Below are 23,320 nucleotides of genomic sequence, written 5' to 3'. Positions count from 1 at the left end.
TTTACCTGGCGACGCGTAAAACTAGCAATGGACGTCCACAAAGCTTCAAATACATAACAGTTATCTATATTCGAATGCCAAATAAACAATTTATTCAATCTAGTCATTATTTCGGTCTAGCGTTTTTTATTTAACGAAAATTGCGCGAAATGATGTTATTTTCTTTGGCAATTAAACTAAGTGACGTCATAGTTATGCTTCCGGTATCAAACGTAAATACCGGGCTTTCTCTGGCTTCTTGTCCGCATCAAAATGTAATACAGTTTTATTAAAGATTTCTAGGTGCAAAATGTGAGTTTTTTTTGTTGCTTATCGGTAGAGCAAATACATTTCAATACATTCCGGAAGTTAAAATGTCGGCTTCCCTAAGTTATAGACAGGGAGATAGAGAATTTTACGCTGATGGTCATTTAATCAGAAACATTGATACAAAATAATTGCATTAAAGTATATGGTATATTTTCGATCTTTTTTGTTTCCACCATAAACACTAGTGTCAGTCGTTTTGAATCAATATGAAACATAACCGAAAGCGACTTATCATAAGTCTGGAGCACACGTTTCCAACCTTACATTGTTTTAAGAGGTCCTAGTCGCTTCTGCTCCTGTTTTCAGTATTGTATTTACACTTTTCAATGTCTGTTTCTCTCCAGTTAACACAGTTGTATTGCATCCTTATTTACAAATTTTATGTGCAAATCAGTTCAATTGCCATGTTGTTTAAATTTATGACGATTTATTAATTTTCTGATGTCTTAGGAAATAATAAGAAGCATTTACAAATTCGCTATATGGTGATTCCTTAACAACCTACATACATCATTTCATTTAATGACGGCTTCCTTCAATGAAGTCAAGAAAGCTGTCAATTTCCTGGCTTTCGAATTCACAACAAGTTTTTTTTTTTTATTATATTCGAATATGGTCGTATCCTTTAGTATTCTGTGATGTTTTTTGTTGTCTGTTCGATTTTACCTTTTTTTTATTTTGTTTGGGGCATAGTGGTGTCTTCTTTTTCTTTTATGTGTATTAAAGTGCTTGAAAAAATAGTGTACGTTCCTTTGTAAAGAAGTTGAACACCTGCACCGACTGCATTTTTACATTATTTCTGTATAGACTTCAAAATTGGTATATGATTTTGAAGATCGTTACGTTATTGGTCAGGCTGTAATTTTTCTATTAGGTCTATATCGACAAAAATAGAATGCTAAACATTGCTAAATGGAAGTTCTGCTTGGCCCTTTACAGTTTGTGATCATACTGTTTCCTGGGATTGCCATTAGTCATACATAGAATTAATATGATATGTGATTACCTATATTTGTGCTGTCTCATTGTTTGAATAATTTCAGGACACACTACTGCCAAAGTATTCACACGCCTCTGGATTTACATTGAACGAGTCATACTTCATGAAAAACTGGGGAATCTCTGGAGACGGATTTCTTCAAATGACACAATATATAAAAACAGTAAATCCTCGATATGTAAATTATAAAAATGTTTATATCCCTAGTAGGACGGAAAGATCAACTACGCACGATTTTTATTCAAAACCCGGATTTAAAAGGTAACAAAATAATGCTGAAAATTCGTTTTTGAACATTTCTTTTTCATTTAAAGGTTAGAAGGCTGAAATTTTGTTGATAGTTTGAATGTCTCATCGGTATCTTTCGTCTCTCTTTTGGTATTTATGGACAATGATGGCTGATTTATTTAAGGTTTCGATCACGACTTTTATGTATGATTTTTTTCCTTGTAACAGAAACACTCTTTAGTAGTGGTGAAAAATCATGCAAAAGTGTAAAACCTAACTAAAAATGGGGTTGAAAGTTTAAGAGTCAAAGGTGGTTTTGTACATATGCACATAGTTGACTAAGATGAACTAAGGGTTGGCATGTTTCATTGCTGAACTTCAAGTGTTTTCGTAGAAAGAGAGCGCAAACAACTTGTGAAGGACACACAAATTCACGCACGGACGAGCAGGCATATTCATGTAAGCGTGTAGTCGATTCATAAGATGGCCTATAAAAAAAAGAAGATATTGGGTTTAACAAAATGAGATTGTAGACAAAACCATTCACAGGTCAATGTATGTCGTCAACAATACAAAAGTACATTTATATAATGTCAAGCACGAGGTGACCCGTATTCAATTTTTGTAGTATTATTTTATAAAGGTAACAAAACAACCAGCACAACAATAGAGCCAATTCCTTGTTCAAAAATAATCTTCATTGGTCGTGTTGTTGTCTCTTTTGACACATTCCCCGTTTCCATACTCAATTTTATGTATACGTTAAACAAGCTAATTGGACTAAACTTATCATAAAAAATCACACCGTTCTACGCTGCACAACTGAGATGAATTCACACAAAAACGTCTAGACAAGTTCAAGAAGGCAAAAACATATATTTGAAGGAATCATATAATGCAAAAAAAAAAACTAAATGTGTTATTGAGTTTTAAACATAAAATTGTTTGATATTTCAGAATATATTTAAGAAATCATCATATAGTTATAAATCACTACAGACTATGCCCAAAGGTTGCATACTGGAAGAACTGCATGAGCATGGCCAGATACGAAGACATAACTATGTTACAAATAAGAAAAGAAATGGAACAAAGAGTCCTTAAAGTTAAAAGAGAGATTGGACTGACATGATTACAATATTTGTGAAGATTGTATAAATCATTTGTGCTCTCTGTTAAACAAATATCAAACCTTCGACAAAATAACATGAAATTTATTCTAATGCAATTTAAATGTATTAATTTTGGCTAACATTTGCCATCAAATCCACGGTTGACCTGTCGTAACTAAAGAGGAAGTCGCCATATGGAATTGCCTGGATCAACAAATGTGTGATTACTAGAATATATTCGAAAGCAAATCAACATCTACCGCCTAAAATGCGATTTTGATGTGATTTAATCAAAAATTGAATCGTAGAAGTAACGCAATATCCTTCAGTTTAAACATTGTCTTGTGTATGACGTCAGGTTTAGCAAAATTTATTCAAATGTTAGATATTCGTTAAGTCTAACGTATTAAAATTTTTTGTAATGCATTAGAATCGGAATTACAGTACTGTAGTTGTAGAGTTTCCGTCGTCAATTGCGATTTGATGGTGGCAAGTATCCATTTTACTGGCGACACGTATTTGCGACCATCAAATCGCCAATTGACGACGGTAACTCTTCAACTACAGTATTGTTGTTTTTTAAGTTTTCTATTTATATCTTCTATATGAAATTGAATACTGAATTTCTCTTTCTGGGTCACCTATAAGACCATCTAAATGCATACATGTTCCATTTGCGCGGTTTGCTATCAAAAGGGATAGTATATTTCGGTCTCCGTTAACATAGTTAATGCCATTTTTTAATTCTTGATCAGGAATTCTCAAGCGCAAACATTTGAAAACCAGGAATATGCAATGCTTTAATACGTTAAGAGCTATATGTTAAAACAAAACTGCCAAAGAATCGCTTAATCCATAGAAGTTCAGATTTACCAGGGAGAGCTGGAACATTAGTTTCTAAATAATGTTACAGTCAACAGCGGCACATGTAAAATCGTGTCAGTACAAATATCCCTTTCTTCTGAGCGGATGAAACCATTTGAGATTGCTGTTCACTAGCAACTGTTTCTACTCTGCATGCTCTGCTAGTAATGAAAATTACACATTATAAATAGTTTGTGTCTGAAGTTGCTTCAAATATTTTTCTTTTTTTGCCGCGATACTCCTATAAGATTTCACGGCATCGCTTTGATCCAAATCAGCCTAAAATTCCTGAAGATGTAACAAACAAATAAGTAAATGAATTTTTTCGATATCTTTTTTGGTGATGGAGGAGATGCACAACATAATAAACAGTGTATGGGTAGATAACTCTTACACAGAAAATTGATCGGCTAAACAGGGCCAAATTTAAAAGCGCATAAACTGTGCGATACAATATATTAAATATCTAAGCGACAAATTGTGAAACAAAAATTTGATGAAAGATCAAACTTTATCAGAAGAAAAAAAATAAAAATCGATTGTTCAGAGAATAATTGAAGGTCTTTCCACATAATATTGGTTTAAGTATTTTTGATAAAACGAAAAAAAAAAAAAAAAACTCTGAGGGTATGATAAAACAGCTTACTATAAACCAAATTAAAAACATATATGGGTTTCTTTGTGCTTGCACTTGAAATACGGATGATTATAAATTACTTCCGGCCTATAGAACTTAACTTCACGTGTTGTTTAAAAGGATATTCAATTCTCTTTTGAAAAATAAATGGACATTTCTGTGAAAAAGGGATATAATTAGCTTCTTCCGGTATAGAACAAATCACTTTCGGTTTCATCTTAAAGGTTGTTTTATGCTGATTCCAAAAATATACGGATTCTATGAAGTTTCAATTGTAATAAGGGAGATAATCAGCCACTTACGGTTTACAAAAGGTCACATCCGGTGGCATAATATAGCTATCATTACACTGATTCAAAAAAAATATATGGTGTCTACGTACTTTTGCTTCAAATAAGGGAGATAATTAGCTACTTCCGGTATTCAAAAGGTTGTTTGTAGTGTCATTTTATAAATTATTGTATGGTAATTGCAAAAATATATAGTTTTAAGCATGTTTCACTAGAATTACTGCAAAAATAGCTACTTCTGGTTTGCACAAGGTCAACTCCGGTTGATATTTTTCAAAGTCATAGGTCACCCAACCTTTTGCAAAAGACACTATGCGTTTATCATGTACCAGTATGAAGTTATATTCGATTTACCTAATAGTCGGGGCACTTAGCGAACTCCATAATATTATGGAAATGGCTAATTTCGACTGTTTTATGAAAATCCATAATATTATGAGAATAAATAATATTTCCAGTAATATTATGCGAGCCCATAATTTTGAAAATTATTGAATTTCATAATTATGCATGAAAATATAAAATTTGATATGTCCGAAAAACAAGTTTTTTGGGCACTGCTAACAAGTTCCGTTATTTATTAGTCTTAGAATGCTATTTTTATTATCATCTATTGGTTATACTCATCCGACAATCGTCACTTTCCTTACGTCATACTTGTAAATGCTTACGTCTTAGCTGTCCATTATCTGTGTCAGAATTTTGTACAAGAAAAACAACTCGTGTCGTTTATATGTTATATTATAGTTCGTTTCTGTGTGTGCTACATTTTAATGTTGTGTTTCTGTTGTGTCGTAGTTCTCCTCTTATATTTGATGTGTTTCCATCAGTTTTAGTTTGTAACACGGATTTGTTTTTTTCTCAATCGATTTATGAATTTCGAACAGCGGTATACTACTGTTGCCTTTATTTATGCCATATTTTGTAAAAAAATGTTATCGTTCCTTATACAATGAATAAATCGTCTTGTAGAAAATAAGTGTGGAAAATAAGTGTGTCAGCTGACCTCGTTTACAATACATTAGTTTTATTAGGGAAGAGGTTATCAAAAAGTAGTACATTTCCTTCAGAGTTCTTTTAAAATTGTAAACGACTATATACACATTAGGTATAGAAACACATTACTTTCGCATGCTTCCATGTCTTAATTTTGACGAAATTTAATCAACGGTCAAATTCACATGGAATTGTTATTGTTTCAATCCAGTTTATGTTGCACACAAGCGATCTATTATCTAATTTCAAACGTTTCAATGCTACTTTTTTTTTTTGTATATCGGGTAAGGTAGATAATTTGATAAACACATACAACGTATTTTTCCTATCACCATCAAATTCATAATGTTCCTTTCCAAATCCTTTGAACCTAAAATTGTCTTTGTAAATGAAATCTCTTTTTTTTTTTTTTGTCTTACATGTATATAAACAATTATGCTTCATTTTTAGATTCAAAATCGAGACATCAAGGCAGAAATAAAAAAAAATCACATCCTTAAAACTAAGGGAGGTAGAAATAACATATAAAGTTTGATGTATAACCAATAAATATTTATTACGACGTCGGCCAAAATTTGATGATAGATAAACCTGAGTATTTATAACAGTACTATGATTTTTGTTCCTCTAAACAACACGGCTGAAAACAAAATTAAGTTATATTGATTTACGAATATCACAAAATTTATTTATATACAATTATACAACAGAAAAAAAATATGTAAAGATTAAACTATTTAAGTGCGAAGCAAGGTCATGTAATAAACTATTATTTAGTTTAGCAGTATGTAGAATTAATAAGAAACAGATGACATAATTTACGTTTGATATGAAAATTTATACACATTACAGAATGAACTCATAATTTAAATTTCTTGTTGAAATCAATACACAACGTAGCTTAATATCTGAGTGCAACCTGTCAATATATATATATATATATATATATATATATATATATATATATATATACAAGTCTAAATTGAAAACAACGTTCAAACCTATGACTGCGTTGCATAAAAACCGCAATTTTTATACGTGTGAATGCAAAACAAATTTCTTGTTAGAGGGGTATAAATACAGCACAAACAACATTTTCCAAAAGACCAAAAAAGTGAAAAAGTATATTTTAACAAAACGCATTTGACTAACAGGTCGAACAACAAATGTTCTTAAATCCTGCTGACTGCCATTGGCGATTGCCAAATAAACGGATCACAAGGTGTAATAAATGGATCTTAACTATAAATTTAATACCAAACAGGAAACAATAAACTTGCGGCAAAGATGGTATACCGCAAACAAGGGTGCAAAGATTTTTTGTACACCATATCCGGTTTTCGACAATTAATGTCTCTTCAGTGATGTTAGGAATCGAAACGGTTATTGGAAAGCCACATAATTTACCTCAATTTAGGATAGACTCTTGAATTTTGAGGAGTCAAAATAGGATGAACGGATCTTATAAACCCGAAAGCAAAGATAATACAAGCCCAAACGAAAAAATATAAACAAGTCTAAATTGAAAACAACGTTCAAACCTATGATTGCGTTGGATAAAAACCGCAATTTTTATACATGTGCATGCAAAACAAATTTCTTGTTAGAGGGGTCTAAATACAGCACAAACAACATTTTCCAAAAGACCAAAAAAGTGAAAAAGTATATTTTAACAAAACGCATTTGACTAACAGGTCGAACAGCAAATGTTCTTAAATCCTGCTGACTGCCATTGGCGATTCCCAAATAAACGGATCACAAGGTGTAATAAATGGATCTTAACTATAAATTTAATACCAAACAGAAAACAATAAACTTGCGGCAAAGATGGTATACCGCAAACAAGGGTGCAAAGATTTTTTGTACACCATATCCGGATTTTGACCATTAATGTCTCTTCAGTGATGTTAGAAATCGAAACGGTATTTGGAAAGCCATACAATTTACCTCAATTTAGGATAGACTCTTGAATTTTGAGGAGTCAAAATAGGATGAACGTATCATATAAACCCGAAGGCAAATATAATACAAGCCCAAACGAAAAAATATAAACAAGTCTAAATTGAAAACAACGTTCAAACCTATGTTTGCGTTGGATAAAAACCGCAATTTCTATACGTGTGCATGCAAAACAAATTTCTTGTTAGAGGGGTCTAAATACAGCACAAACAACATTTTCCAAAAGACCAAAAAAGTGAAAAGTATATTTTAACAAAACGCATTTGACTAACAGGTCGAACAACAAATGTTTTTAAATCCTGCTGACTGCCATTTGCGATTGCCAAATAAACGGATCACCGATGTAATAAATGGATCTTAATTATAAATTTAATTCTAATCAGAAAACGATAAACTTGCGGAAAAGATGGTATACCGCAAACACAAGGTGCAAAGGTTTTTGTACATCATATCCGGATTTCGACAATTAATGTTTCTTCAGTGATGTTAGAAATATATATATATTTCATTTTATAGTGCAACCTGATATTACATAATAAATCAACATATTTACATTATTTACATATCAGCCAGCCTTCAAAGACTTATGATGCACTGCTATTTAAACTAACACAATAATTACATTTAAAAAAAAAATATATTAAACGTAATTTCTCAGGTCTATAAATTCAAATAGAAATTAATTGTTCTCTAATTTGTGTTATGTCAATTATATAATTCGATACATATTTACTGTTAGTTGTAAGAAGAAAGATGAGTAATTCATCGTCGTTTAATAATAATAAGTTGATAGATGTGCGCATGCGAAAGTCAGCAAAAAAAAACTCTCTTTGGTAAAGTGCAAGACAACGTATTTTTCCCGAAAGCTGCATACAAACAGTATATACAAGACAATCCATGCACTTAAAGGGGCACTAGATACGATATATATATATACACACAAAAAAATTATGATTTTATTTGTTCAATCATTAATGAAAGTGAAATAGTGAAATAATAATTCGCTTTTAGCAGCCAGTATGGTTCAATTTTGTCAAAATAAGAAACATTGATGATGAATTATTCACTTGCAAGTAAATAGTTGATAGTGCGTGTAAAGTTATTTTAAGGAAAAGAATGCCAACATTGAAAGTGAAACAAAGGTAAATCATTTGATTGACTGATTCGATCCACACAAAATCATTCATATACATGTAAAAACGATGATTAACATATATTTTTAATCTATAAAATAAAATTGAACAGACCTAGAAAAATCCAATTGCACGATTTTGATATCTATTTATATCTATATTTATGTTTATATCGCTTATATGGTCATCAGAGGTCGTCGGAGGTCAACTCGATAGTTAATTAGATGGCGTCTACAAACGAAACGAAGCTACATATAATTGAGCCCATGCACTGTAAATTGTTTATTTTAGATTTTTTATAATTCGGAAAATGTTTTACACTGTTATAAATAAAATATGAGAATTTGAGTCAAATCGGTGAACACGAATTTGACAGCTAGTGCCCCTTTAAATTACCCGGCCCATAATTAATATTATGGTATCCCATAATCTAAGATATATCATGAAATTCAATAATATTATAAGAAAGTATAATGTGTGAATTAATATTATGCAATCACATAGTTTTGGAAATGCATAATAATGCATCAAAATATTATTTTGCATTTCCAAAATTATTGGATTGCATAATATTAATTCACACATTACGCTATCTTATAATATTATTGATTCTCATAATACAACTTATATTATTGGATACAGAAATATAAGTGCATGTATTGTCTTGTACATTGGTACAAATAGTTTTCATAAATATTAAGCACACATGTAGCAATTCAAGGTCGTTAAAAACTCGCATCATCATTCTAAAAACACGGCTTAACGTACTTGTTGTAAAATACGGTTCAAAATCAAATGAATATAATTACAAGGTCAAGCAGATATATATCAATTTGCTATATTTACTCTACTCTACTGCATGTCAACATTCACGTACTTTAATATTCACAATAAACAGCATCTTATATTAACTGTAACTGTCAATCCGAATGTGTGCTATAGTTCATTAAATCAAAAAACCTAGAATTGCTCATCAACAATGACTTGACAACAAAGACAAAGCAACATGAACCAAATCAAAAACTTGGGGTGATCTCAGGTGTTCCGGAAGGAGTAGACAGATTCTGCTCCACTAGTGACAACGGTGCTCATGGTAAGTACAAAGTCGGTGATCATGAAGTCACGTTCGAAAATGCCACAAATCTAATTTAAAACCGATTTCGCATCGCTCTCGTTTTCTGATAAGTCGTACGGGCCCATAAAATAAAGAAGGGAGAAACATGGGCTAAAAAAAACAAAGAATAGAGAAAATGACCAAATAAATTGAAGAATACAGAAATGATGGATCCCCATCCACACCCTCATAGTTCCTGATGTATATCGCAATGTCAATCAACCATTTTTCACAAAACAAAATGCAATTCTAAACATATCCTTTAAAAATGAGATTTTCTGTCATAGCTTAATATTACTTTGTTTATCAATTTTTTTATGCCCATAAACCTTTTTTTTTATTTTGAAGCCTAGTATTTTTTTTGGCATCAGTTCTGACTGCATTAACTGTACATTTTCATGGAAATAGTCATCTTTTATCTTAATTGACTTGATCAACTTAATTAAGGGTGGGGGGGTCCGGGGGATGGTACCCCCTTTTTTGACGATCAATGCATTTAAATGGGGACAAATGGTTGGAAAGCCCCCTTTATCCTGAATTGGGACCTGCTTTTTTTTTTATTACCAATGGCCGATCCCGCCCCTGCAGGAATACAGATATATGTGTTTGTAATATATTCTCTACCAAGAAATTTATTTTGCATGCACACGTATAAAAATTGCGGTTTTTATCCAACGCAATCATAGGTTTGAACGTTGTTTTCAATTTAGACTTGTATTTATTTTTTCGTTTGGGCTTGTATTATATTTGCCTTCGGGTTTATATGATCCGTTCATCCTATTTTGACTCTTCAAAATTCAAGAGTCAATCCCAAATTGAGGTAAATTATATGGCCTTCCAAATACCGTTTCGATTCCTAACATCACTGAAGAGACATTTATTGTCGAAATCCGGATATGGTGTACAAATTTTTGCACCTTATATTTGCGGTATACCATCTTTTCCGCATGTTTATTGTTTTCTGTTTGGTATATTATTAATAAATTAAGATCCATTTTTACATCTGGTCATCTGTTTATTTGGCAATCGCCATGGCAGTCAGCAGGGTTTAAGAACATCCGTTGTTCGACCTGCTAGTCAAATGCGTTTTGTTAAAATATACTTTTTCACTTTTTTGGTCTTTTGGAAAATGTTGTTTGTGCTGTATTTAGACTTGTTTGTAATATATTTATATATATATATATATATATATATATATATATACAAGTCTAAATTGAAAACAACGTTCAAACCTATGATTGCGTTGGATAAAAACCGCAGTTTTTATACGTGTGCATGCAAAACAAATTTCTTTGTAGAGGGGTCTAAATACAGCACAAACAACATTTTCCAAAAGACCAAAAAAGTGAAAAAGTATATTTTAACAAAACGCATTTGACTAGCAGGTCGAACAACGGATGTTCTTAAACCCTGCTGACTGCCATGGCGATTGCCAAATAAACGGATCACAGATGTAACACAATGGATCTTAATTATATTAATTTAATACCAAACAGAAAACAATAAACTTGCGGCAAAGATGGTATACCGCAAACATGAGGTGCAAAAATTTGTACACCATATCCGGATTTCGACAATTAATGTCTCTTCAGTGATGTTAGGAATCGAAACGGTATTTGGAAGGCCATATAATTTACCTCAATTTGGGATTGACTCTTGAATTTTGAAGAGTCGGAATAGGATGAACGGATCATATAAACCCGAAGGCAAATATAATACAAGCCCAAACGAAAAAATATAAACAAGTCTAAATTGAAAACAACGTTCAAACCTATGATTGCGTTGGATAAAAACCGCAATTTTTATACGTGTGCATGCAAAACAAATTTCTTTATAGAGGGGTCTAAATACAGCACAAACAACATTTTCCAAAATATATATATATATATATATATATATATATATATATATATATATATTATATAAACAAGTCTAAATTGAAAGCAACGTTCAAACCTATAATTGCGTTGGATAAAAATCGCAATGCTTATATATACGTGTGCATGCAAAACAAATTTCTTGGTAGAGAAGTCTGAATACAGCACAAACAACATTTTCCAAAAGACCAAAAAAGTGAAAAAGTATATTTTAACAAAACGCATTTGACTAGCAGGTCGAAAAACCAATGTTCTTAAACCCTGCGACTGCCATTGACGATTGCCAAATAAACGGATCACAATATGTAACAAAATAGATCTTATTATTAATTTATTACCAAACAGAAAACAATCAACTTGCGGATAAGATGGTATACCTCAAACATGAGGTGCAAAAATTTGTACACCATATCTGGATTTCGACAATTAATTTCTCTTCAGTGATGTTAGGAATCGAAACGGTTATTGGAAGGCCATATAATTTACCTCAATTAGGATAGACTTTTCAATTTTGAAAGAGTCGAAATAGGATGAACGGATCATATAAACCCGATGGCAAATATAATACAAGCCCAAACGAAAAAATATAAACAAGTCTAAATTAAAAACAACGTTCAAATCTATGATTGCGTTGAATAAAAACCGCAAGTTTTATACGTGTGCATGCTAAACAAATTTCTTCGTAGAGGGTCTAAATACAGTACAAACAACATTTTCCAAAAGACCAAAAAAGTGAAAAAGTTTTAACAAAACGCATTCGACTAGCAGATCGAACAACGGATGTTATTAAAACCTGCTGACTGCCATTTGCGATTATCAAATAAACGGATCACCAAATGTAACAGAATGGATCTTAAGTAATAATTGAATGCCAAACAGAAAACAATAAACTTGCAGAAAAGATGATATCCCGCAAACAAAAGGTGCAAAAATTAGTACACCATATCCGGATTTCGACAATTAATGTCTCTTCAGTGATGTTAGGAATCGAAACATATATTTGTAAGGAGTTATTTATTCTTAGATGCTTGATTTTTGTATTAGTTATTATTAGCTTTGAATAGTTGTGTGTAACTGCGAGTACTCTAAGATCTTTGTCTTTTTTGTTGGGATGTATTGATACACAACCACGTCCTGTCTGTGTTTTTGTTATATGTGTTTCTGATTTGTATCGATCTGATGAGTTTTAAGTCAACTGATTTTTATAGTTTGTTCTTGTGTTGTATTGTAACAGCACTGTCCCAGGTTTCGGGGAGAGTTTGGCACAAACAAACTAGTTAAACCTCTGTATGTGCCTGTCCCAGGTCAGGAGCCCGTAATTCAGTGGTAGTCGTTTGTTGCTGTATGTTATGCTTTTCGTTTTTTGTTTTGTATGTAGATCATGCCGTTAGTTTTTTTTAGTTTTGAATTGTTTTACATTTGTCATGTCATGACCATTTATAGCTTAGTATGCGGTATGGGTTTTGCTCATTATTGCAGGCCGTATGTTGTTATATAGCTGTGAACTTCTATGTCATCTCGTTTCTGGTGGATACTTATCTCATTGGCAATCATACCACATCTTCTTATTTTTATATTTCTAAATTAGTTACAAAAATGAATTACTGAAATCATATCAGTTGCAATTCCAGTATTTTGAAAAGAGTGGAAGTTGGTGATCTAAGTACGTCAGGAGTGGGACTTGTTGCGAGTCTATGCCTTACAAATGCATGTCGCTCTATAAAGCCTGGCGGTCACCCTAAAACCTCATCTGCATATGACCCCGTTTAACTCTTACATTTAAATTATTGGAAAATATGTTCTACATGTACATGTAGTTATTCACATCTTTATTTAAAAAAAATAAATCAAAATTTACTCAGGGTTATGATTGATTATGAAGAAGTTTCTGTCTAAGTTTTGTTAAATTCAATGAAGGTTTAACAAAGTCATTAAAAACTTTCACAACGAACTATTATAATATCTTAATGTTTATTGCCAAACATATGTATTTGTAAAAATTGGAAGAATTGGTGAAAATTCTAAATGTTTCTCTTCATATCGATTATCTATCGTGTATGAAGAATCTTCTATTAAAGTTTTGAAAATGGCTTGATCCGCCCCTGTGTGATTCATCTATGCCTTTAAATTGTCTCATTGAAGGAAATTGATAAGTAGAGATTTGAAATTGTTGCACACGTATAATCAGAAGTGATGACATTAATTAGCCCGAGATCGAGTGATCAACGGATTAAAGACCATAAAAGGTGTTGATATGGCCATAAACATGTCACTTAAAAAAGAAAGCAGTTACATAAACAAATGCTACAAATGAACCATGAATTTTAAAATTAATTCTTATCACAATCAAGCCCAGCATGAAATTATTATTTTCCGTATGAGACTTATGAGGTTGTAAATTGAACACTTTATCATAGGATATCTTCACCGGAAATCTGAATTTCATCGATCAAAAATATTTTGTATGGGAATTAAAAGATCAAAAGTCGTACAGTTTAGTTATTTTAAAGATTAAATGGATATAATCATGCCTGCAGTTTTAGTTCATAGTGCATTTGCCGATATTCGATTTATTCTTTAGATTATATGGAATGTCCGTATCCATGTACAATGTAGTCAAACCTATATGGGGATCTTTCCATGTCTTGATTTGGACAACAGTTGTTTTATTTCGTTGGACACTTAAATTCGTGGATAAAGTCATCCACACGAATACCACGAAAATGGTTCCCCACGAATAAAAGTACTTTCACAGTAGTTTAAAATAGGAAACAACCAAAAAAAAAAACACATTTGATATTGTTCCATCAAGTGGAAACTTCTATCCATGCTCTTTATATTCTATAAAGTTATTGCACGATGTCTTGAAACTCTGACTCAAGACTATATCTTCTATACTACTAAAGGAATAGACCGATTTCATTGTGTCTTAGCTGGACACTGAAACCATACGAAGTCGGAAATATTTGTGATATGACTTATAAATTTAGTGTTTTGTACTTCCTAAATTTGTCTTTGAAACACTTCTATTCATCTACAGAAAACGCCTTTTTTTATGAAAATTTCCAATTTCGGAGACCGTTATCGATACGTATCTCATACGCTTCCGCATATGCACAGACAACGTTCTGCCTGCAAAATTTAAAACACTTTATTTCAACACTTGCCCAATTTACTCTAGTAATAATTGACCATGGTTGTTAGTTTTCCTACCGAAGGTCGGTTGTTCTCTCTTGTCACTCCGGATTCCTCTCACTTATAAAAAGTGATCGCAAAAAAAGCTCGTGCTTAAAGTGACGTTAGACACCAATCAATCCATCAATCAGTATATCATTCCAAGTTTGAAATTAAATGCATTTTTGAAATATATGTTAGTGGTGTCACCGTGTCTAGTTTGTAATGATTTATTTTTAATACAGATCGATGTCGTTTTGGAAAAGATTAAACAATAACATGTTTTTTAAGACCAAATAAAAGATGTGTCTGTAAGAAAATAAAAATTAAATCCAGCTGACTACCTCATGCATATACTAAATTGATATTGTTCATGAATACTACAGAAAATTTGTTAAAGGTTCAACGTTGCCGCGTTTAAATAAGAATGAAGAATACCATCTAGTAGTTATTTGGTATCACAAAACATTTTAATGATGGTGTCAAATGGTCCACACATCTGTCAAATCCAATGTATCTGTGTTTTTTCTCATATGCGCCCACGCAGAAAGAGTTGTGTGAGTGCGATTTTTACGATTTACATTTATTTTAAATGCTTAGCCTACATATTGTTTTTTCCTAACCAGTTTATATGGATATTGATATATTTTAAATAAACATTAAACTGAAATGTCAGTACACGTGTCGTTTTCTGTCTATGTATATATAGGTAAATTTGAGTCTATTTATTGCGCAATTAATACCATCAGAAAAATAGAGAGTGGCGCAATTAATACTTTTTCAAAACTGTAATTGGCGCAAATTGATTCTGCCCGTACCACTAGCGTGCGTATAGCAAAAACCGTGATTGTAACACTTGTGTTTCTGGATTTACTAACATTGCATTCACTTGTCGCTGTTCTATGACTAATGTAATTAGACACACCACTTCGACATCCTTCATGCTTCTTTCAAATTAATATGCAATTTTATTAAAGATAAGGTAATTTTATCATACCTCTTGACCCCGGTGGACCATTTTTGCAATACTAACGTATTTGAATTATTCTTGTCCTCAATATACCATAAAATATTTGCCTCTGGAACAATCACCAGTCAATCAGTTTCATTTTATGATTTAGTTACTTTTTTATACCTATATATAGTTTAGCGAACAAACAGAAACCTTTGCGATATAACGCAAACATTTGCGAAATAACGCAAACCTTTTCGATATAACGTAAACCTTTGCGATATAACGCAAACATTTTGATTTCAATTATTCATTAAATTTGTATATATGTTCCAGACCATATGAGTATTTGGACTGTACGCGTACGGTCCGGACCGTATGAGTATACTCGTACGGTCCGACCATACGCGTACGGTCGGACCGTACGAGTTTACTCATACGGTCTAGTACGAGCTGGACCATACATGTATTTGGAACATATGGGTTTATTTTAGACAAAAATTTATCAAAAAACTTTTATTGAGTATTACAAATTAATATTATTACAATTAGATGAATAAAGTGAAAAAGTTAACATTACATCAATTGAAATTAAATAATTCTGTATTTAATTGTCTGTTTAAATCCTATTTTGGCACTCTAGCCCCGGGTGACACTTGCTGGCACAAGGAACATCAGATTTTTTACATTTACATGTTTTGTTCATGCATGTTCCTTTGCATTTGCATCTCTTACTTGCAAGAGACACGCTTGCTTGTTTTGCGGCAGCATGCAATGAATTTCCTTCTGTTTTTCAATGTGCATTTTCAAAAGTTCTATAGCACTGATAACATAACAAGAGTTCAATATGCCAAATGATAGTTTGTACAAACTTGCATCCTTTCCAATAGTATCATCAACCCTATATCCCCGATGCTTTTCTCACAGTAACAAAGCTACCTTTTTCAATCTTTGCATTATTTTTCGACACTTTTTTATTATAATATTATTTTTCATTGTATTTTGAACAGATTTTTATATAATTTATGTCCAGTTTGCCGTATTCTGTCGTGATATACAGGAGATTAACTTTTAAATAGTTAAAACATTAAGTTTTTATTCCAATTACAATTGAACTTTTTATATTAATTTGAGATTTCAGTTATGTTGATCCGTAAGAATAAATGTGTTTAATCCCGATGCAAAGACCCTATAAGTGAATCAATATCAAAGCCAAAATATGCAATCTTTATAAAATTTACATCTGAATCGGAAAGAAAAATGGAAGAAATTGTCTTGTGAGAAGAAAAAGTATCATTTCACGTGAAATCAATGATATAACGGCATATGAAAGGGTGGCGAAAGATACCAAAGGAACATTCAAGCTCATAAGTCGAAAATAAATTAACAATGCCATGGCAAAACCGAAAAGGTCAAAAGACAAACAACAGTACACAAAACACAACATAGAAAACTTAAGATTGAGAAACACGAACCCCACCAAAACCTGATCGATTTCAAAATACGAAATCATATGACGGATTTGGCCAATAAATGATCAGAATTTTTATGATTCGAACAACTTATGTAAATATAAATGAATAAAAAGAGATGCGGGGTAAACGTCACGGAAAAAGCAACCCAACAACTAAAATATCCAAAACAGCCAAACAATGGACGGGTATTTACATAAAATGTCAAACTCCAAATCGTCTCGACTGTGTATAACAGTATGCTCAAAGTAACGAAAAACTTTACAGAAATAACATACGAGATACCCTGTATTGTCTACGCAGATTTAAGCTCAAATTCATTGGCTGTGTGGAAAGTATGCAAAGTATACGACCGTGATTTTGTCTTTAAATTGCTCTATATGATTCATTTGATAACAAAGGTCAAAGAGTGAGAAGAACATGTCCTTATGTCACAGAATTCATGTCATTGATCTCGGATATATGATGTCGAGAACTTCATCAGCAACTTTACCTAAATCATCTAGTCGTCTTATCACTTTTCATATATTAGTTTATAACAGTCCTTTCGGTTTTAATTTTAATAAATATTATGGTAAACGATTTTTGGGGGGGGAGGTACTTTATTAGTTTTGATGAGGCACTTTATTTTCAGTGTTCTCTGATCACCAAAAACTATCAGAAAAGGGATGCAGGTCAAAGAAAACATTTGACTCTCAAAGAAAAATTAGCAAATCCGATAGACACAAGAATTGTTTTTCAAGTGTAGTGTATCAGATGAAATTGACAGCGACGAGACTAATTAAGAGGGTATTTTATCATTTAAGTGACAAGCCCTGGAAAGACAACACAATATACTTGACCACACATTTTCAAAGTGTTGGACAAAACGTTAAAGAACAAAAAGTAACGTTAATAGAGAAAAAAAAACAAAAGTCACGGGACAGAAAATCACAATTCAGGCTTCTTTTCAATATGTTCAAAGTGTAATTTTTTTTTTATTTTTAGTTTTTTTTTTTTTTTTATTGAATTATTTTACCTTATGCAAGATTATTTTTTTTTGCAAAAAAAAATAATAATAAAATTATTGTGAAGCTAGGAAAATGTATTGTTTAAGTCCTGGCTTCATGGTGTCAATAAATATATCATTTGTATGATTACAGTTTGATGTTTTTATCCATTTAAAGAGCTAAAACTGTCAAATTCATGTTCACAATTTTGACCCAAATTCTCATATACGATTTATAACATACTAACACGTTTATGCAAAGGCCAAAAAAAGTCCAAAAGAAACACTTAACAATGCACAGACACGTTATAATGTATCAGCATTTCGTGCGTATTTTAGAATAGACCCAATCTCATTATCCATCAATATAACTTTCAGTCGATAGTCATTTAACCCGATATAAACATATGTAAATATAAATAAACAGAATCGTATAATGAAGATTTTGTTAGGTCTGAATAATTTCATGCTATAGAAATAAAAATTTTTGTGGGCCGGATTAGTCAACGAAATATTTATTACTGGAGGCTCCGTTGTTTCACTTTTCAATGTTGACATTCTTTTTCATTTTAATGAATGAACCACACGATGAACACATGCACACCCATCTCCAATAAAGGTCAAACGAAAAGGTTGCATGAATACGGATTCAAATGAGTTGAGTTATTGACTTGCAAGCCAATAATACATCACCATTGTTTTTTAGTATTTTTATGTAAAAAGTAAAATCACAAAAATACTGAACTCCGAGGAAAATTCAAAACGGAAAGTCCCTAATCAAATGGCAAAATCAAAAGCTCAAACACATCAAACGAATGGACAACAACTGTCATATTCCTGACTTGGTACAGGCATTTTCTTATGTAAATTAAACCAAACTGACTGCTAATAGCGAAATATTATTTCTATATTTCGCTTTTATAAATGTTTGAAACCAAAAAAATAATCATATTCCAAATGATGGTCTAATTTGTAGTTAATGTCCCTTTAAAGGAACAATTTCTGACTCTATACAATGATTATTTCAAGAATTCTCTCTTCCATATTCAAACGATAGTAAAAAAAATTAAACTGTGACTCTTTGTTCTATCGATCTTTTATTTGATGTTCAGACCGTTCACCATTTTCACATTCAAAACTGTTCATTGAATGTAATAATGGGACCATTTCAACAAACTGTCTCAGAACTAGAACATGACTAAGGAGGGTCTTAGGATATGTCTTAAGCCTAAGTCAGCTTAACGAAAGTTCCGTAAGATGAGATATGTCCTATATGTTGTCATAAAGTTATTATAGCTTCATGAGAGTAAATGACACTTCCGGTGTCAAATAATGGCATGTTATGATCTTTTTCTACATATATTTCTGTTTGATTCATTTATTTTAAATCAGGTCGATTTTTAGTTAATTCGCGTTGAATTAAAACAGTTTCCGTTGTCAAAACAAATAATATAAATAAATAGTAAATGTAGTTTGATTGCCTATAAGACACAACTATCAATCATAAAATCCTCTTAATTTGATGCTGGACCATGGAAAGGTTTTATTTAATCATTTGTTTAATAATAGGAGTAACGCGTACTAAGAACATGTTTTTACATTGGTAAACAACTGATTCCTATTTTTCCAAACAGTCCTAACATCTAAGAGAACAAATATCCTACCAATACATTGGTCGAAGCAGTTTACCATATCATAATGTAATATATATGCTAACAAAAAGTACACTGTAGAACTTTGATTTGTGTGTTCTACGGAACATCAGTCGGGATATCCCTGATTTGACTCATGTACAGCCAGAAGGTAATTAATATTTTAAAAAATCAGATACCTTTCAAAAATTAAAACCATGTACTATTAATATTTTCGACTTTCAAAAGACAACCCGCCATAAGTGAATCAACTATCATTTCTACTTGTACACATAAAAGAGGAAAAAGAGCACATGCAAGACATGTAATATGTTAATCACTTCTCCAGATTTCACTAGTAACTTAACAGGAAAAACTTGTTATACAAAATCTTTTGAGCCTCTGGACTGTTCCACGTACAATGTCGTTTACGGAATTGAATGTACTTTGTGTGGGCTACTTTATGATGGTGAAACTCGACAAACTTTTTGTAAAAGGATGAATCAACACCGGTCGGATAATAAAGATCAGCAAGTTCTTTATAATCATTTTGATCAAGCGGACCATGATCCTTCTTTATCTACACATCATCGAGAAAATTTATCCCCACACAAATAGCCCTATATTAAGATATCCTTTCCGAAAAGATAGCGAAAATTTCTGGATAAGGGAAGTTTGTACTGCAATGCCATCTGGTTGCAATGATAACTTCAAAGGATAAGGAAATTTGTCAAGTCCAGCCGGCATTAATGTAATGAGCTTATTTAATACTACCTCGAAACCCCAGCGTAGTCATGGACAAAAACATTATCATATGCCCAATGTAAAAAAGTCTTTCAAATCTAGATCCTTCTGGGAGCTTTGATGACCTTTTTTCACATCTTCATCGTCCGTTAGGGTTACACTACATTAAAACTATTCTGTTTTCACTGCCTGTTAATTTTCTAAAATGTTTCAGAGATTATGCACTTAACAAGGGATGTATAAATACATTTTCTCCAATATACAAACTGTTCTGAATAATTTGTGATGTAAATCTTTTCCGTCTTTTTAAACCAGTAAGATCGGAACCATTACATGATGAAAATAGGAAATTCCATCCAGTTCAGTTTTCTAATAAAGGAATTGATGCTATCAACATCAGCAACGTTCTTCATCACAAAGAGGTAACATCTAAAATTCCACTTTATTTTCAAATTCAGTCTGTTCCTATTGTATCCTACAGTTACACAAAAACCATTGCACATAAAGTATTTAACTATAAGCAAGCATTACAGGACCTTGATTTAGAAGAATACCAAAAAAAAATCTGACATGTGACAGTTCCCGCTCGCCTTAGCTTGTTATTACTGGGTATCTAAACATAATTCAATATGAACATCTCCGATAGGTGATATCTCGTGGTCCTAAGTTCAGAGAGCCCCAACACATGAATTGGAACAATAATTTCAAAATAATATTGAATTCCATTTAGGACTACGCCAGAGCATGGGCTAAACGAGAAGAAGTTGAACTGGACACTTTGTCAGAATGGGTCAAAACAATCAGGTCTCTGTTTAAACGTCGACTTCATAAGTTTAAAAACTGTGTGAATGATCGACCAAAGTCCGTTTTCAGAGACAAAGAAGCTGTGAAATGTCTATCATCTCTTCACGATAAATATGTTGTTGTTCATGCGGACAAAGCTTCAAATAATATTGTTTTTGTATGTAAATCGTACAACTACGAGTGTCTTGTAAAAAAATTAGCACTCAAGTAATCCCACATACAAACACATATCATTTGACAAGTATAAGATTTTGGCGAATCATAAGTCCTTCATTGCTTCTATGAACATTACATTGAACAGCAAATCTGAGGACTAACCTTGTTTGTATTGGATACCTAAGCTTCACAAAATTCCGTACAAACAACGGTACATTGCCGGCTCATCTGCATATTCTACAAAGAAGTTGTCCATTAGATTGACAAATATTCTGTCCGCGGTGAAAGAGGGTCTTCAGAAATATTGTGAAACTGTTTACTCGCGTAGTGGTATTAACCACATGTGGATTCTAAAAACTCTAAAGAACTTCTAGATAATTTCAAATCTCGATCTTTCTTCGAAATTAATTCTATCAAAACTTTTGATTTTTCAACCCTGTATACCACCATTCCCCATGTGAAATTGAAAAATCGTCTTCAAGAAATAATCCATAATGCTTTTCAATATAAAAATCGTAGAATACACTTTAAATTGCTTTGGGATACCATACGGCATATTTTGTTAATAGTGAACAAAAAGGTAAACCATGCTACACAGAGGAACAAGTAATCAGTATGCTGGAGTTTCTTATTGACAACATATTTGTTGAATTTGGAGGTAGACCTTTTTAACAAGTTGTCGGCATTCCTAAGGGAACGAACTGTGCGCCTCTCCTTGTCGAGGTCCTTCAGACACTTGTCAAAAACAAGAAGATCAAAGAAGCCAGATCATTTAATTTCACATTCAGATATATTGATGATATTCTATCCATTAGAAATCCAAACTTTTCCAAAATTGGGTTCCATTAATATATCCTCCTGAACTAGAAATCAAAGAAACAACAGACACGGCTTCCTCCGCCTCATTTTTAGACTTATACCTCGAATTTGACATAAGCGGTTATCTCAGTACCAGCTATGACAAACGAGACGATTTTAATTTTGAAATTATAAATTTCCCCCACCTTAGCAGCTATATACCAACTTCCCCTGCATATGGGATATACTTTTCCCTTTCGGTATTCAAGAGCTTGCAGTTGCTGTGTCTGAGCAGAAAGTTGATGAACCAGGTTTATTTCAAAGAACGTCTAGTCCTTTTTCTAAAAAAAAAAGTTCATTGGAAGATACCAAGACCTTGTTGACAAATATTCCGTATCAACTTCACATGTGTAGCAGGACCTGCTTACCCTTCCGGAGCACCTGAGATCATCCCCACTTTTTGGTGGGGTTCGTGTTGCTCAGTCTTTAGTTTTCTATGTTGTGTTTTGTGTACTTTTGTTTGTATGTTGGTCTTTTTTTCTTTTTTATCTATGGCGTTGTCAGTTTATTTTCGACTTATGAGTTTGAATGTCCCTTTGGTATCTTTCGCCTCTCTTTCACAAATAATACATCACGGTCTTGAAGTTTAGATTCTAAGTACTAGCGTTGATTATCATCTTGATTACGTGTTATATATAGTGTTCTTTTCGTTTGTCTTTGTATATTTTTTACCTTTACTGTTTAGTCCATTTTTGGTTATATACTTTTGGCGTGGCTCGGTATTTATACATCCCGCCATTCTGTTATTGTGCTATGGTCATTTTTTTGTATTCTTGTCTTTCATTTTTGCTTATGTACTTTGTCTATAGAGTGTCTTTATGCTATTTTGTTTTTCCTCGTTGAAATAATTATTTGTTTTCATAGTGATTAAGATTATAACACAATGTTGACTGCTGTACCCCAATTTTTGACAAATTTACCTATTATGTCTGTTTGTTTTGCTCACACATTGTTGACAGTTACAATTTTTTAAAACAATTTACTGTAAAAGATAAAGACGATGCAAGACTAACAAAAGTTTA

The 23,320-nt window shown here is 32.2% G+C and overlaps 1 protein-coding gene across 14 annotated transcripts in view; it reads left to right on the top strand.

Annotated features, from left to right (window-relative positions):
- Positions 1-3,073, top strand: part of LOC127709019 (uncharacterized) — a 61,614-nt gene extending 58,541 nt beyond the window's left edge. For all 14 annotated transcript variants that reach the window (XR_007985483.1, XM_052214393.1, XM_052214312.1 and 11 more), the window contains 2 exons: positions 1,353-1,570; positions 2,495-3,073. Coding sequence is in view for 13 of the 14 variants with exons in the window: in XM_052214393.1 (XP_052070353.1) it covers positions 1,353-1,570; positions 2,495-2,669 (393 nt within the window). In the remaining variant the exon portion in view is untranslated. The remainder of the gene's footprint in view (positions 1-1,352; positions 1,571-2,494) is intronic.
- Positions 3,074-23,320: the final 20,247 nt, after the last annotated feature.

Source organism: Mytilus californianus, unplaced genomic scaffold (assembly GCF_021869535.1).
Source record: "Mytilus californianus isolate M0D057914Y unplaced genomic scaffold, xbMytCali1.0.p SCAF_1, whole genome shotgun sequence".
Lineage (NCBI taxonomy): Eukaryota > Metazoa > Mollusca > Bivalvia > Mytilida > Mytilidae > Mytilus > Mytilus californianus.
This window is presented reverse-complemented; position numbering and strand designations above follow the sequence as displayed.